The sequence below is a fragment of the Halichoerus grypus genome, chromosome 5 (assembly GCF_964656455.1).
Source record: "Halichoerus grypus chromosome 5, mHalGry1.hap1.1, whole genome shotgun sequence".
NCBI lineage: Eukaryota > Metazoa > Chordata > Mammalia > Carnivora > Phocidae > Halichoerus > Halichoerus grypus.
The window spans coordinates 144,512,677-144,527,666 of NC_135716.1; the positions used below are offsets into that span (position 1 = coordinate 144,512,677).

Here is a 14,990-nt window from a genome sequence, read left to right on the forward strand (position 1 = left end):
TCACTGCTTCAAGGACATCTTCCAGGAGCCCAGGGCCTGCATGATCCAGGAGCGCCGCTGGTGGGAAGTGGGCAGGTTCTCACAGCTGGGGCTCCAGCGGTGCGTGGTGGCCGGGTCGCACACCCACGAGTCCCCGTGCGGGAGTGGCCAGGAGTTCCGCCAGCAGCTGGCCAGGATGTGGTCCTGGGCCTGGGCCGCGTAAATGCACACTGATGCTTCTGGGTCGTGTCTCAGGTTTTCCAGAGCTGGGTCACAGGGAGGGGAAAGGCCGCTTGTTAAGACCAGGTCTCCACATAGGTCTCACACTCATCCTTCCTTCTCACTTCTGTGTCTTGGCTCAGGCACTCTGCTCAGCATCCCCTCATCTCACCTTCCTCCCAGCTCTTCAAACCGTTCCTGCTTTTCAAAGCCTGAATCAAAACTGCCTCCTTCAGGAAGCCTTCTGGGACTGCTCCAGCCTCAGGCTCCCATCCGTTTCCCCAGTTACAAAATTAATCTGCCCCAGTAAGAGTCTGAACTATTCGCCCTGCACGAAATGGTTTTGGGCTTATTTTCTAGTCTGGTTTCCTAGACTGTAAACTCCCCTAGGGTGGGGCTGTGTATTCTGTGTCTTGGTGACCCCTTAACACTACTCACTGTGGATAAAGACTAGCACAGTTGGGCTGAGCTGAAGCCACTTGCTTTGAGACCTATCTCTTCTGTTTCCTGTCACCCACTGTGAGCCCACTCATTCTCTCACCGGCCCCCTGAGATCTCAAAGATGCAGGGTATGACTTACCTGCTTTAACTTCATTCAGACGGTCTTCTGTCATTATGCTCTCCATGCAGGGGACCAGGGACCCTTGAGTGTAATCCAAGAGGTTAGTGCATCCACCTCCTGACTCTGACCCCCACCCTCAGACCAGACCTCCTAAGAGAAACTCTCCCACCCTTCTTGAGTCCCACAAATGAGGACATAAAAGGAGGACTTCGTTTTGACCCTGGGACAGATTCTCCCAGGGAGAGGTGGCAGGTCCAGAGGGCAGAGATGGCACCAGGACAGGGACAGGAGCTGGGCTGCAGCTGACTCTGACAGTGGTCCCTTACCCAGGCTGGCCCTCAGTGTCCTGATCTGAGACTCAGGGAAGTGCTGCCTCAGCTGCCCCCCTTCTTCAGGTAGTTTGAGCAGCATTCATGCGAAGGACACAGTGCCTCGCATACCTTTCAAGCAGGTGGTTGGTGGGGCCCTGGAAGGCCTGAGACTCTGCTCCTCGGCCACATTGTCCAGCCCTCCCCCACTCCCTGCCTGCATGCCTCGTTCCCAAAGCACCTGCAGGTCCTTGAATGTGGCCTGCTGTTAGGCCCTTCCCACATTTCTCTGCCGGGCTCATTCCTATTTATCCTTGACTATTCGGCTTAACATAATTACTTCTCCGGGAAATCCTTCCTGACCCTGCACCCAAACTCGGTTAGGTGCCTCTCTGGGTTCTCAGAGCACCTGAGTTTCCCTTCATCTGTATATACTGTGATATACCTTGTGACCTATGAACCGCTCCCACCAGACCCGAGGTCTCCCGCTTAGATGCACTCGAGGTGGGCAAGTGGGAAGGGCAGTCTCTGAGGATCTTAAATCACACGCACAATTGTATGCATGTATGCATTTTTCTAGGGAAAGTGTTCATAACTTTCTTCAGGGTTTCACGAACGCACAAGAGGTGAGAAATCACTGCATCGGGCAGGGGGTTGTACGGGGATGGACACCGCTTCTCCTCTGCTTCGTTTCCCCAGCACAGGCCTCTGACTCAGAGAACACACTCAAGTGTTAAACACTAACATTTTTAGATGTGATTAATTTGGAGCAGGATTTAGAGAAGTCAGCGTCTAGGAAATAATGTCACTCTGTGTGAGAAGCTGCCTCTGAGCAGGCCCCCACAGTCTGAGGGATGCCCCCGGTCCTGGGCATTGCTCCTCTGTCCCTGCCTGGATCATGTTAACAGCACACGCGCCCCACCCCCACCCCTGCCATCCACATCACCTCCGGAAGGGTTCTCTGTTTCTCTAGACTAGGCACAGTGCCTGACAGAGTGGAGCATCAAGCAACGTTTGCTAACTGAACCAGTGAATGGGTGCATGGGTGACTGGACCGATGAAAACCACAAGTGAATTGAGGAAAGGAACCAAAAGAAGCATCGCTTTTCAAAGTGGGGGATGGGAAGGTCATCCTCTCCAAGCTCCTGGGCAGTGGGATCTCTTGGTCCTGGTGAAGAGTGTGTGGTTATTTGGGGGAGGGGAGGGCAGTAGCTGGGAGGAGATAGTCCCACATGCCATCAGAAGGCTCTGGGCTAGAGTGGGGGATTCTGAGTGAGGGGAATCTAGTTGTTTTTTCCCCAGAAAGGCAGAGGTTGGGATTATGGGAAATGTGGAGTGAGCTATGTTGAGGGAGTACCTTGACTAGCCAGGCTTCACGTTTTTTAAAAAGTATTCTCATCTGATCTGTGAAACAGGAGTTAATCCCCATTTTACAAGTGAGGAAACAGGCTCAGTGGCAGTAAATGACTCGGTTGGGGTCACGTGGAAAGGGGATCACGGAGCTGAGATTCTACTTCACTCTTTCTACTGCACAGCTTGGCCCCTCCTGACACAGTCAATGGTAGGCTCCCGCTGGGCCTGGAGCCATGCTGTACTAGCGGTGGGAGGGGCGGGCAGGAAGCAGCAGTCCTGCTGTGTACAGTTGCCAAGGTTGTGACCTGCACAAGGACTCCAGGCTGGATCCACCCTGTGGCCCAGTTCCCAAGCAGGGATTTTAGAGGAGGGAAGACCTTTCTAATTTGCACCATGACTGTCTGCTGGCCAAGCCTTGAACCCAAGGGAGGCATTTCCCAGGTGCCAGAAGGACTGGCAGCTTCCTTCCAAGGGGAGGAAGCAAAATGGAGGGCAGGCAGAGTCCCAGCAGCAAAACTAGTTCTGCCAGGTTACCTATGAACATGACTGAGTACTTCCGGAGGGAGGCCCGGGAACTCTTGGCATACTCCAGGCTCTGGCTGAGGAATGTGAAGGTGCTGTCTTGGTGTGTAGTCACCTGGGACAAAGAGAAAGCCCAAGAGTGCTGGCCCTCAGGGGGACCAATCGCCCATCCACCCTTCCCAAAGCTAGGAATGGTGACCCTGTCAGGCAGCCGAGCCCTGGCTCCTCGCCTCCTAAACTTCTCTGCCACCCATCCTGGCCTCCGCCTGAGGCCCCCAGAGGCCAGGCCTCATCTTCTCTTAGTGGATTGCAACAATCCTTTCCATGGTCTTCCTGCCTTGAGTGTATCCTCTTCCAGTCCACCCCCTGCTGCAAGTTGAAATAAAGTTCTAAAATAAGAAGTCCAGCCAAGTGAGAATGGACATGGCATGCAAGGGACATGATGGATAAGGAGACAGGTCTGATCAGGGTGAAGAATTCAAGTTACAGTGCAGTGAAGAATAAATTAGAGAGTTAGAGAGGTCTTAAAAGTCCTTAAAAGCCAGACAGGAATAAGGCTTACTTATGCATCAGAAAGTAGGAAGCCAGAATCCATTCTTGATAGAGCAATGACAAAGCAATGTTTTGGGCAAAATAGTCTGACGGTGGTGTTCAGGATGAGTTTGATCAAGTAGAAACTAGGGGGCAGGCATTCTGCTAAGAGGCTGTGGAGGGAGATGAAGAAGAATCTCATACGATCACTCTCCTGTTGACAATCTGCATGTCAGGGAGTAAACTCTGGGCCTGGCATCAAAGCCTTCATGATCATGCTCCCCTGCCTCAGTTTCCACCAATGCCTCTACCTGGTATGCACACTCTGCTCCAGTGCCAGGATGTGGCCCGGCTCTCCCCAGCTCTGTGCCTGGTACAAGCGATTGCTCCCGATTGGAGTGCCCCTCCCTCTCTTCTTCATCTGATGGATCCCTCTCATCCCTTGAGGCTCAGCTCAGAAGCCACCCCTTCCCTGAAGCCTTTCACAACTCTCAGACAGAGCGGCTCTCACCACTCTTCACGCTTCTGCAGCATCTTGCACAGCCCTTGTCATGTCACCTATGACATTGTGCTGTGATTATTTATACCTATCTCCCCCACCAGATCCAGAGCTCCCCCAGGAGAAGGGGCCAGCTCACTCAGCTCCGAGTCCGCAGCTTCCTGGACACAAAGCTTGGTGTGGCAGAGCTGCCCAGAAAGCACTGGATGGATGGATGGATGGATGGATGAATGAATTAATTAATGGGTTACTGCCCCCCCCTTAAAGCTCAGGCTAGAAGTTGACCTTCACATGAGCGAACCTGTTGGTGCTGGATAGAGCCAAAACAGGGACTCTAGAAGGGCCTAACACAGAGGTCACAAGCCCACAGCCCACAAGCCATGAAGAGTTGGCAGAGCAGTGGCCAGCACAGTGTTTTCAACAAGCTCAATTGATTGCTAATTAATGTCTTATAAAAATCTGCGTCTCTAGCTTTTCTTGTGAAAGCAGAGTTGCTGGCAAGAGCGGCCTGCACCGTGAGCAGGATCACCCACTCATGCTTGCAACAGGGCCTGGCCTCCATGTTGCCAGAGGTCCCACCACCTCTGTGTCACCCGTGATCATTTTCCACCCGTTCCCTGGTCGCTGGAGGTATCTGAATTAGCGCCCTGGCCAAACACCGCCCCTAGGCCTCTTTTTCCCTCATGAAATGACGGGAATAATGTTAGACCCTGGACTGCAGAGGTTTTGAGCATTACTGATAGTGGTGGTGTCCAGCCCTTTTCTTAATCCTAGGAACCATCTGTGACTCTGCATATTTTCGTTAGATTGCTGTGGGGGGTGCTGGCATGCCCCACCCAGGTCTCCCTTTGGTGTGAAGGATTTCTCCCCCAACACTGAGGACTGCCTCCGAGGAAGAGAACTGCCGACCCAAGGTCACGTCCCTTTCCCAGGGTGGCTGGCATCCAGTAACAAATGGACACGGGGGTGTAAAGACCTGGCCCCTGGCCCCAAATGTGGGGGATCTCACTGCAGTGGTGGCTGAGACCTCCCCCAAAGCTACACTGCAGCTTGACCTCTCCTCCTGTCCCTGCCTTCCCTTCCACAGGGGTCGATCCCAAGGCCGTGCCCAAATAAACCTCCTGCATGCTAATCTCTGTCCCTGAGTCTGCGTCCTGGGGCGCCTGTGACAGCAGGGTAGGTAGGTGGAACTTAGAACAAAGCTTCCCAAATGGTGTGCAGAGGGACTGGGCTGCATCCTGCAGTGTGCATTCCATGGAGTACGGGTGGCCTGCTCCTACCTCAGGATGCCCTCACATGTTACCTAGAAAGGGGGTTTGGTGGTTAAATAAGTTTGGGAAACCATGGATCAACAACCATGGAACATCTCAGCACAGACCATCTCAGAGCCTTTAGTGAGCCGAAGGGATTGAAAACCCCCAAGAGGAAGATGGCGAGGCCGTGTTTCCCAAACTTATTCATCTTAGAGCCTCTTTTCTCCCCTGTGGGGCATTTCCTGTGGGGTGGTGTCACAGAGAATACACCCTGGGAAATGCTGATGCAGAACAGGGAACCAGTGAAGCTTCTGAAACAGGGAAATAACATAGACAGACTCGTGTTTGAAGCAGACTGCTCTGGTGGCCCGAGTGGGAATGGGATCGGAAGAGATGAGGTTCAAGGCGGAGAGAGCCGGAGGTGGCTGGATCCACAGCCCAGCTGGGAGACATCCGTGCCCTGAACTAAGGGCAAGGACCGTGGGGACAGGAAGCGAAAGAAAACAGATGCGGAGATGTTTAGGATATTTCAGATTGATCGATTGTGGAAGGTGGGGGAGATGGAGTCTAGGGTAATTCTAGGTTTCTGCTTTGGGGATCTAGAGGGACAGAGCAGAATTGAAATGGGAAGGCCATCAGCTCAGAAGAGGCATGTCGAGCTTGAAGCGTGTGTGGGTCAGCGGGGACGTGTCCGGTAAGCCACCGGAGAGGGACACCAGAACTGAGAAGCCAGAAATGCAGATGAACGTCCAGGAGCCAACAACGTGTGGGTAATAGTGCAATTGCCGGTCAGGATGCTTGTGCAAAAAGAAGGAAGAGGAAAGGGGAAAGCTTTGCCCACCTCCAACACGCTCGTCAGGAACCACTGTGGTCTTGAAAGCACTCACAAGGTACTTGCATATTTTGGCCACCGTCTGCTGCTGGTTGTCCCAGGACTTCCGGCTATAAGCTCTTTTTGGCAATTCCCATGCCATGATGCAAGAACAGCGGAACAGGGTCTTTATACATTTCTGGGGACCAATAGGAAGACAATACCAGAGCTGGGGAATTCCAGAACAGCCAGAACATCTTCCAGAAAAAAAAAAAGGGTTTTGTGAAACTGAATTCTAGAAAAATCAATTCCTATTTGAAAGGCACAAGTGAAGTTGTCCGTTTTGCGGAGGAATTCTGACATGGTGCCTTTGGAACACAGGCTTGTCCATAATGGATGGTTAGTGATTCTGGCTTGGTTTCCATAAAGGGAGGCTCGGCCACAGGGCCCGCTGCCTACACACACTCACCTGGCTCACCTTGGCGTTGCCCTCTTGCATGATCAGCAGCAGGGGCACCAAGGTGCTGATCAGCTGCTCTTCCACGGCCGGGGTGCAGGGCGACCGCAGCTTCTGGACCACCTTGCCGTACAGGCTGATGCAGGAGGAGCGCACGTCCTCTCGAGACTGGGGCAGACCCCGAGGCTCAGGCATGCTCCCTCCTCCAAGGGGCTGCCTGGGCCTCTGAGCCCCACATGAGGAGGCATGCGGCCTTCCTCCCACTCATTCTGGGGGACCCTCCGGGCACAAGACACACAGAGATGGAGCAGGGTGGAGGCCACCGGGTGGGGCTGATCTGGGGCCAGCGCCTCCCTCACTGGAGCCTAGCTCTGGACTTCTGCCTGCTCTCCCCAGCCAGGGCCCCCTGCTAACCTAAAAGGTGCCTTAGTGCCAAGTGGGAAAATGCCCCCCTCTGCTGGAAGCATCAAAAACACGTGCCCCCCTCTAGGTGGGCCAATTGCAATGAGGCAAGTGTCTGGCGAGACTTGATTACAAAAGAGTTCTCTCTGTGAGAACCGATCAGAGAAGGATCTTTCTCGGTGCAAAAGACATGGGCCAGTTGGAACAAGGTGCCCCTTCCCCTGGGGCTGACTCCGCTCTGCCCTGCCTCAGCAGGCCACCAGAACTATAGCAGCCCCCAGAGTAGTCAAGAGCCACCCTCCATGGGCTGCCCCCCAACCCTCGCACCCTCGCCCCACCGTGGGATCCCTTACGTCGCTGAAATGTGGCAGCAGGATCTGCAGCATCTCCACATAGACCGAGCTGTCCATCAGCTTCCGGTCCTGCCCCTTGAAGATGGTCTTGAGGTTGTGGGCCGCCTCCACCACCAGCAGCCCGTCCATGCTCTTCAGGCCCTTCACCATAGAGGGTAGGAGGGCCTGCACCTTGGCAGTCTGTGGGGCAGGACCATTGGGATGCGGGCTCCTACCTGACAGTAGGGGCTGACAGGTGGGAGACCCAGCCTCTGATTCACTAAGATGAACTTGGTGGAGCACGTGCTGCCTCCAGGCCTTTGGTTATGCCATCCCACCTGCCTGGAATGCCCTTGCTCAAGCTCTTGTTGTCCCCAAAGTCCTCTTTGGCCTCACTGACTCCTTCCGGGTCTGGATACCTGAGGCCCTTTGTTGCCACCCCTTGTTGGCACTCGGTAGAGGACCTGCATTGTTAGTTAGCTTTCTGAGTCTACATCCTGTCCCTTCATCCCTCTATACCATGAGCCGCAACAGTGCCTGGTAGAGGAAAACAAAGCACTTTTTTAAAATGTTAAGATGTACCAACAATCTGGGCCTCAGTTTCCTATCTATAAAATAAGAATAATTACCGCCATCCCCAACCCCTCCTAGACATACTGCCCTCAGGGTTACTGTGGAAAAAAACTGGAGTAGAAACTATTTCAAAAAGAATAAAGTGTATAGGGAATCATTAAAGGCTATTCACTTTACAGATGGGGCAACTGAGGCAGGGAGAGACAGGGATTCCAGCATCTGAGAGTCAGTGATGGCCAGGCTCCCTCCTTCCTCCAGCTCAGGGCCTGGCTGGGCCGGGCTCTCCTCTGCCCTCTGCTCACCTTCTCAGTCCTGCGGGCCAAGATGACCAGGCCTCGGATGGATAGCACCTTCATGATGGGGTCCTGGTGGTTCAGGCCTTCTGCCATCCGCCCGAGAGAGTACTCCTCCGGGATCCGCCGCACCTGCTCCATCTGCAGAAGCTGCGGGAGTAACAGGAATTACTCCCTGAGCCAAGGGCAGGGCAGCCCCCTGTCTCCCCATGCACCGCTAGTGCTCGCTGGATGACCAGGGGCTGAGTGTGGGGCATGAATGATGGCTATCTGGTTAGTGCTGTCCGACGCAAGCCACGTGCATTAAGTTTAAATTTTCTAGGAGCCACATTAAAAAGGCAAAAAAGAAATAGGTGAAATTAATGTTAGTAATGCCTCTTACTTGACCCAGTATATCCAAAGTATTATCATTTCGACACGTAATCAATATAAACATTATTAATATATTTTACACTCTGTGAAAAAAATTTTTTGAACCAAGTCTGAAATGTGGTGTGAATTTTAAACTTAAAACACATTTCAATTCAGACAGACACATTTCGGGGGCCGAATAGGCCCCATGTGGCTTGTGGCTATCATATTGGATGGCACTGGTTTAGTTATGACAGCCACTCACTCCTGTCCCCACCCAGCCGTCAGTGTTGGTGACGCTGAACTCTGTCCTCTCTGCCTGGCTTCCCTCTGCCCACTGTCCTCAATGAGCTCCTCTGCTCAGGACTTTAACTGCTGTCCCTAGGCATGTAACACCCTAGTCACTGTCTCTAGTCTGTGCCGCTGTCCGGAGCTTCCGACTTGGAAAACCAACAGTTTGCCAGACATCTCTGCCCGATGTCCATCACCACCCGATGTCCATCACCACCTCATAGCAAGGCGGAACACATCACTCTCTAGCTCAGAGCCCCCGTGCCCCCCACTGCCTCTCACCATTGGGCCCAGCTTGCCTCTGGGGCCTCATTCACTCCATGTCCACCCTATAGCCCACACTCTTACCACCAACCAGCTTCTAACCAAGCTGCCCATTGCTTGTGGAATGATCCAGGCTGTTCTGTCCTCTCTGTGCTGGCAGGATGCCCTTCTGCAAAGGCGCCCACCTCCACTCCAGTCCCAACTCACCTTGCATGGCTCCATCTAAAACTCGGCCCCCCTTGAAGCTGTGTTTGACCATGCCCCCAGACCTCACCTCACCTGGGTGGATTGCCTCCTTCTCTGGGCCCCTGGGAGCCCTGAACATGGAAACCTGAGTGCCCCTTTCTGCTTAATGCATCTGCCTCCTGCATCCCCCCGGGGCTTCCTTGAGGACAAACACTGACCGTTACTCCCTGGGTTCCTGTTACCTAACACAAGCTCTGGGGGAGAGTGTGTGCTTAGGGGACACTTTGGTGCAAGAGTTCAGGTCCAACATGAAATTCAGTTCCTTTCCTCCTTAGAATTGCCCTTCCTCCTGTGTTCCCGTTGCCAGGTCTAGCACCACCACCCCTCTGTTGTCCTAGCCTAAATCAGGCATCACCCCCATCTCCTTCCTCTCCCCGCCACCCTCCCACCCACGGCAGCCAACTCATCTTCAGTTCCTGCCTGGTCATCCTCATAAACACTTCTCTCATCCATTCCCTGGCCTTACCGCTACTGTGACTACTGAGACCCCGAGTCAGTAGGACAAGGGGAGAGGGCCAGGCAGAGGGGCAGGGCGGTGGCCCAGAGGGGGAGGAGGCAGTAGAGGAGAGGCTCCACCCACCGCCCTCGCTCTGCCCAGCCACACAACTGGTACCCAGGCCCGCCCGGCACCAGTTTCCGGCCTGCACACTAGAGATGTAGAGAAGAGTACTGATGATAATCAATAATAATAATAATAGCAATATAGCTGACTCACAGGCGATGCTTCCTAGATGCAGGCACTATCCTAAGAGTTTTACGTGAACTCATTTAATCCTCATCAAAACCCTTGGGGCGCCTGGGTGGCTCAGTCGGTTAAGCGTCTGGCTCCTGATTTCAGCTCAGGTCATGATCTCAGGATCGTGGGATCGAGCCCCGAGTGGGGCTCCAAACTCATCTGGGAGTCTACTGGAGATTCTCTTTCTCTCTCTCCCCCTCTGCCCCTCCCCCTGCTTGCATGAGTTCTCTAGTGCTCTCTCTCTATTAAAAAAACCCTATGAGATGGGCAATTCATTATCCCCATATTGCAAATGAGGAAACTGAGGCACAGGCAGGTTCCAGGACTTGAGGTCACACAGCTCCCTTGAGTTCCCCTGCCGTTGGGAGCAGCAAGCACACACATAGACGATCACAGCATAGGTGACTGGGGAGGCCGGGGCGGGATATGTGAGCTACGTCAAGGTGCCACAGTGACTGTGGTGGGCCTGGCTCTGGCAGAGAGCAGCCCACCTCTTCTGGGGAGCGGGAGAAGGACTGAACCTGGCTGAGGATACTTGCTCCAGGGAGGAGGGCCACTGCTCAGAGTTCCAGGGGAATGTTCGGGAAAGATTAAGCCTAGCACCCCTGACCTTGGGGTGGACATGGGAATGTCCTCTGAGGTCTGGCAAGGTGCCACCACCACCATCCCCCCCAAGAACCACAAGTGGTAGCCACTCACAGACTTAAGAGAGAAGTGGCTGACTAGAAATGAGGATCCAGTCAGGCAGACCTAGTCGGAATCTCTCTGGACTCCTTGAGCATGCCCCTAGCTTGCCCTGCCAGAAGTGACACATTCTACTGGTGCCTGCAGGGCCAGGCCAAGTGTTCATCAGGGCACTCACTCATCCATCCGCCTACTTGGGGAGCTTTCAGGGCTGGGGCTGGGGATGCAATGCCAACACGACATGGTCCCCCCTCCCCAGACTCACAGTCCAGCTGGAGAGGCAGAAAAGATGCAGGAAATGCCTGGAAGGCCATGCTGCCTCCTGTCCATCTAGCAAACTTTACTCACCTGTCAAGGCCCAGCTCAGATGGCACCTCCTCCAGGAAGCCTTCCTTGACCTTCTACTCTCCGAGCAGAAAGTGAGCCTCCTACCTCTGAACCCCACTGTAGACCCTGATGAAGGCGCAGACCCCAGCACGACAACCAGCAGGTCACATGAGACAGCACAGGTGGCAGTTAGGAGAGTGGGCTTTACAAGGGTCCACGGACAGGTGAACGGACCAAGTGTGGTAGATACATACAAGGGAGTATTACGCAGCCTTAAAAAAGAATGAAATTCTGAGCCCTGTTAACAACATACACGAACCTTGAAGACATGATGTTGAGTGAAATAAGCCAGACACAAAAGGACATATTGTATGATTCGGCTTCAGTGAAACCTGCAATGGCAAGCTCATAGCGACAGCGCAGAATGCTTGTCGCCAGGGGCTGCAGAGGCCCCCTGGGGAGGTAGTATTTCATGAGACAGTTTCAGTTTGAGGCGGAGGCTGCACTGGGGAAGGAAGATGAACAGTTTTGTGGATGGTGTTGCCGGCTGCATGGGCGGTGTGAGCGTACTTCATGCCCCTGGACGTACACTTAACCTTGGCGAAAATGGTAACTTTTACGTTATGTGTATTTTACCACGATTCTTTCTAAACTAAAGAGAGAGAGGCAGGGAGGGAGAGAGTGGGTTTGAGAACCCAAGAGTCTGGGTTTGAATCCTGAGTCTGCCACTTATGAGCTGCGTGGCCTTGGAAAATTGATTTAAATCTGTGCCTCAGTTTCCTCCTCTAAAATGGGGGATGAAATGGCATCTGCATCATAGGATTATTATGAGGATTAAATGCATCAATATGGGTAAAACTCTAAGAATGTGCCTGGAAGATAGTAACTGCTCAGCTATTATTGCTGGTGGGTCTCCTCTTCTGGGTCTGACCCTAACCAACCTCCTGATTCATCTCTCCCAGCACCCCCTAGTACCCTCCACACACTCAACTCAGCTTAGATAGTCACTTCCTCTAGGAAGCCCTCCCTGATGCTCCCACCACCACCACCACCTCAAGTCTCCTGTTCTCCCACCACAGTGTGGACTGCCCCCATCAGAGCACAAGTAACTCCATGGCACCCCATTTCATAATTGGGACATCCTCTGGCTTCCCTGTCACACTGAGAATTCCTTGAGGGCTGGGCAGAGTCAATTTCATATTTGTACCTCCAACCTTGTATCTCTAGTCTGGTGCTCAGCACATGGCAGTGCCCAGCAAAGGTTGGGGCTTGCCTGGGCACGGGGGGAGTCTGGAAAGAGTAGAATGGGGTGAAGGGGTGGAGAGAGGAGCAGCAAATGGGAGATCCAAAACTCTCCATTTTTAAGTACTGTTTGCACAGGAGAAATGACCGGTAATGTGAACTGAGGTGTGTGCTTGGGAAGGCCGGAGAGGAGCCTCGCCCAGGGCCCGCTGCCCGCTCGGTACCTCCACGTAGAAGGCGGTGGCAGTGATCTTGTGCTTTTCGTTGCCTCGCTCCAGGAGCGGGATGAGCAGGTAGAGGATGCGGCACAGCTCCTGGCACGAGTAGTGAACCATGGCCCTGGGGGTGAGGAACGGTGAGCAGCCTCAGGCTCTCCAGCCCCAGGGGACCTGCTGGGGGTAGGAGGGCCTGGCCTGATACCCTAAAGTCTGAGCAAGTCAGAGGCACCTGGGTTCCTGGGTTTCCAGGATTTCCCACCTGGACAGGACCTCAGAGGCCATCTAGTTTAACTGCTTTGTTTTACAGATGGGGTACCTGAGGCTCAGAGTGGAAAAGCTTGCCCAAGAGCGCAGAGCATACAGCTCTTTGCACAATGCCTAGAGCATAGTAGGTGCTCAATAAATGCAATTGTATCCTGAGACCCCTGGGGACAGCACCATCCTGGGCACTCAGGGTGCAAGGTTAAGGAACAGACTGTTCCTGCAGGAGCCACATCATCAGAATCGAGATGCCCCTTCCCAACCCCATGGGAGGCTGTGTATGGGGGCAAGGGAAGACCCCGGTCTGGGTCAGCAGGTCATCTCCCAGCATTGCCACTTCCTGGCTGTGTGACCTTTGATACACAGCTGTCCCTCTCTGAACCTTGGCATCCTGCTGTGCAAAATGTGGGCTGATAATCCCTGCCCCACCAGTCAGCATAACCTGTGAAAGCTAACCTGTGCTGAGCCCTTCCCATATACCAGGGGCTGTTTAAAGTACTTTAACACTCATCCTAAACCCTGGAGATGGGTCCTACTATTATTTCCACATGACTGAGGGGAAAACTGAGACACAGAGAGGAGCAAGAACTTGCCCTGGGTCACACAGCTGAGAGGTGGTGGGCTGGGACTCGGACACAGGCCGACCAGCCCCAAGGCCACACTCTGAACTACTTGGCTATGCCCCCATGTCTGTATGAGTGTAGGAACTAAGGTCCCCATACAGTGAGAAAGGTGCTTCGTAGGGAAGCTAAGTGCCCTGCAGTTGCCAGCACTGTCCCAGCCACAGTTAGTGCCCACGGAGGGTGCGGCCACCCACCGAGGTAGACCATACCCCGCCACTTAGAAGAGGTGATGGACTGCGGGAAGGGTCTTGCCCAGAGAGAGATGCAAACCGAATCTCTCCCTCCGCCCACCCCCTGCACCCTGCTGTCCCAGCCTCACCTGGCCAGCAGGGACACTCCCCGGTGGTGGTTCTCCGCCTGCTCCAGGAGTTCCCAGCCGCCCTGGTCCTCCAGAAAGGTGGCCTCATACGAGCAGCCCATCCTCAGCAGCAGGGTTTTCACCACTTTGACCACCCAGCTGCCGAGATGAGGGGGCTGAGACCTCATGCCCCCCGCCCCCCTGCGGGCCGGGCCTCCCTCCAGCCAGCCTCCCATCTGGCCAGCTCCCATCTGGACAGACAAGCTTCTCTGGGCCGGGCTGATCGTGAGGTAGCAGTCATCGGTGTATCCACCAAAAGCGGCTTTTAAAAAATTATTATTGGCTTTGAGAAAGAGAGTCAACAGAGGCAAAATTCCGCCAAATGGTGCTTCATCCTCCCTTTTCTCCTGAGTCTCTTTCCCTGGAGGGAGAGGTTGGAGCCAGGCCTCCCCAGCACCCCGGGGCCTACCTCCCTCTCTCCCTGTGTGTGTGTGTGTGTGTGCGTGCATGTGTGTGTGTGACTTTGCTGGTCCAGGACTGTAACTGACAGCATATGTCTCAAAGACCCAGGGAGGGAGAGAGGGAGGCAGGCTCCAGGTGTTGCCCACCCTAAGAGCCTGGAACTTGCCCTCCCCGACTCTCCCTTCCCCCACCCATTCCCTTCCCCACAAAAACTGAATAGCTAAGCTAAGATTTATATGTTTTCATTAGGAGAAGGAAGGTTCTACCTTCCATGTCAAGCATCAGCACCTTTAACTAAGACCAAATGAGCCACCTGTGTAATGTTCTCCTCCGTGACTTGACCACTCCTCTCCCAGTGTGTCCCCATCTCCAGGAGCAGCCGGTCACCTTCTCACCACCTGGCTTGGGGACAGCTCTGGGCTCAGGAACTCACAGGCAGTGACGTGACTTAGAGGTTTCAGACAGTCGCAGCTTTTACCCAGACCTCACCCACCCGCTCCCGGTGTGTGCAAGCTGAGGAACTCGGAATCAGGCTAAAGCTTTTGGACACAGTGCCGCATCATTCCTAGTTAGGTCACTCCACTCTTCCACCATTTCCTTGATCGGGCTCCAAATTTTAACACAAATGACCCTACCCATCTTCCTTCCTCCCCACCCCACTCCCAAAGATACACCTCCAGGAGCCCCAGACAAGGTCTGTGCTGCTTTGTAAAAAGGCGGAGGTGACAGTGCGGGGAGGAAGGCTGTGGGTGTGGCGCAGGCCCTATGGCTCCCCCAAACGCCCACTCTGCAAGCTTCTCCACCCTCACGAGCGCCAGGGGAGTCAGAGGTGGTGCCATGGCCCTGGCACGGGGTGTCCCACTGGGAGGTGGGGTCCTATTTGGTCCTTACAA

At 54.1% G+C, this 14,990-nt stretch overlaps 1 protein-coding gene across 1 annotated transcript in view; it reads right to left on the reverse strand.

Annotated features, from left to right (window-relative positions):
* The window catches only part of MROH7 (maestro heat like repeat family member 7), a 42,828-nt gene continuing 27,838 nt past the window's right edge, over nucleotides 1–14,990 (reverse strand). Inside the window, exons 14-22 of the mRNA XM_036113994.2 lie at nucleotides 13,657–13,794; nucleotides 12,460–12,574; nucleotides 8,104–8,244; nucleotides 7,250–7,429; nucleotides 6,507–6,662; nucleotides 6,114–6,236; nucleotides 2,956–3,058; nucleotides 779–841; nucleotides 1–245 (exon numbers count right to left, since the gene is read on the reverse strand). Coding sequence (XP_035969887.2) covers nucleotides 1–245; nucleotides 779–841; nucleotides 2,956–3,058; nucleotides 6,114–6,236; nucleotides 6,507–6,662; nucleotides 7,250–7,429; nucleotides 8,104–8,244; nucleotides 12,460–12,574; nucleotides 13,657–13,794 — 1,264 coding nt within the window. The remainder of the gene's footprint in view (nucleotides 246–778; nucleotides 842–2,955; nucleotides 3,059–6,113; nucleotides 6,237–6,506; nucleotides 6,663–7,249; nucleotides 7,430–8,103; nucleotides 8,245–12,459; nucleotides 12,575–13,656; nucleotides 13,795–14,990) is intronic.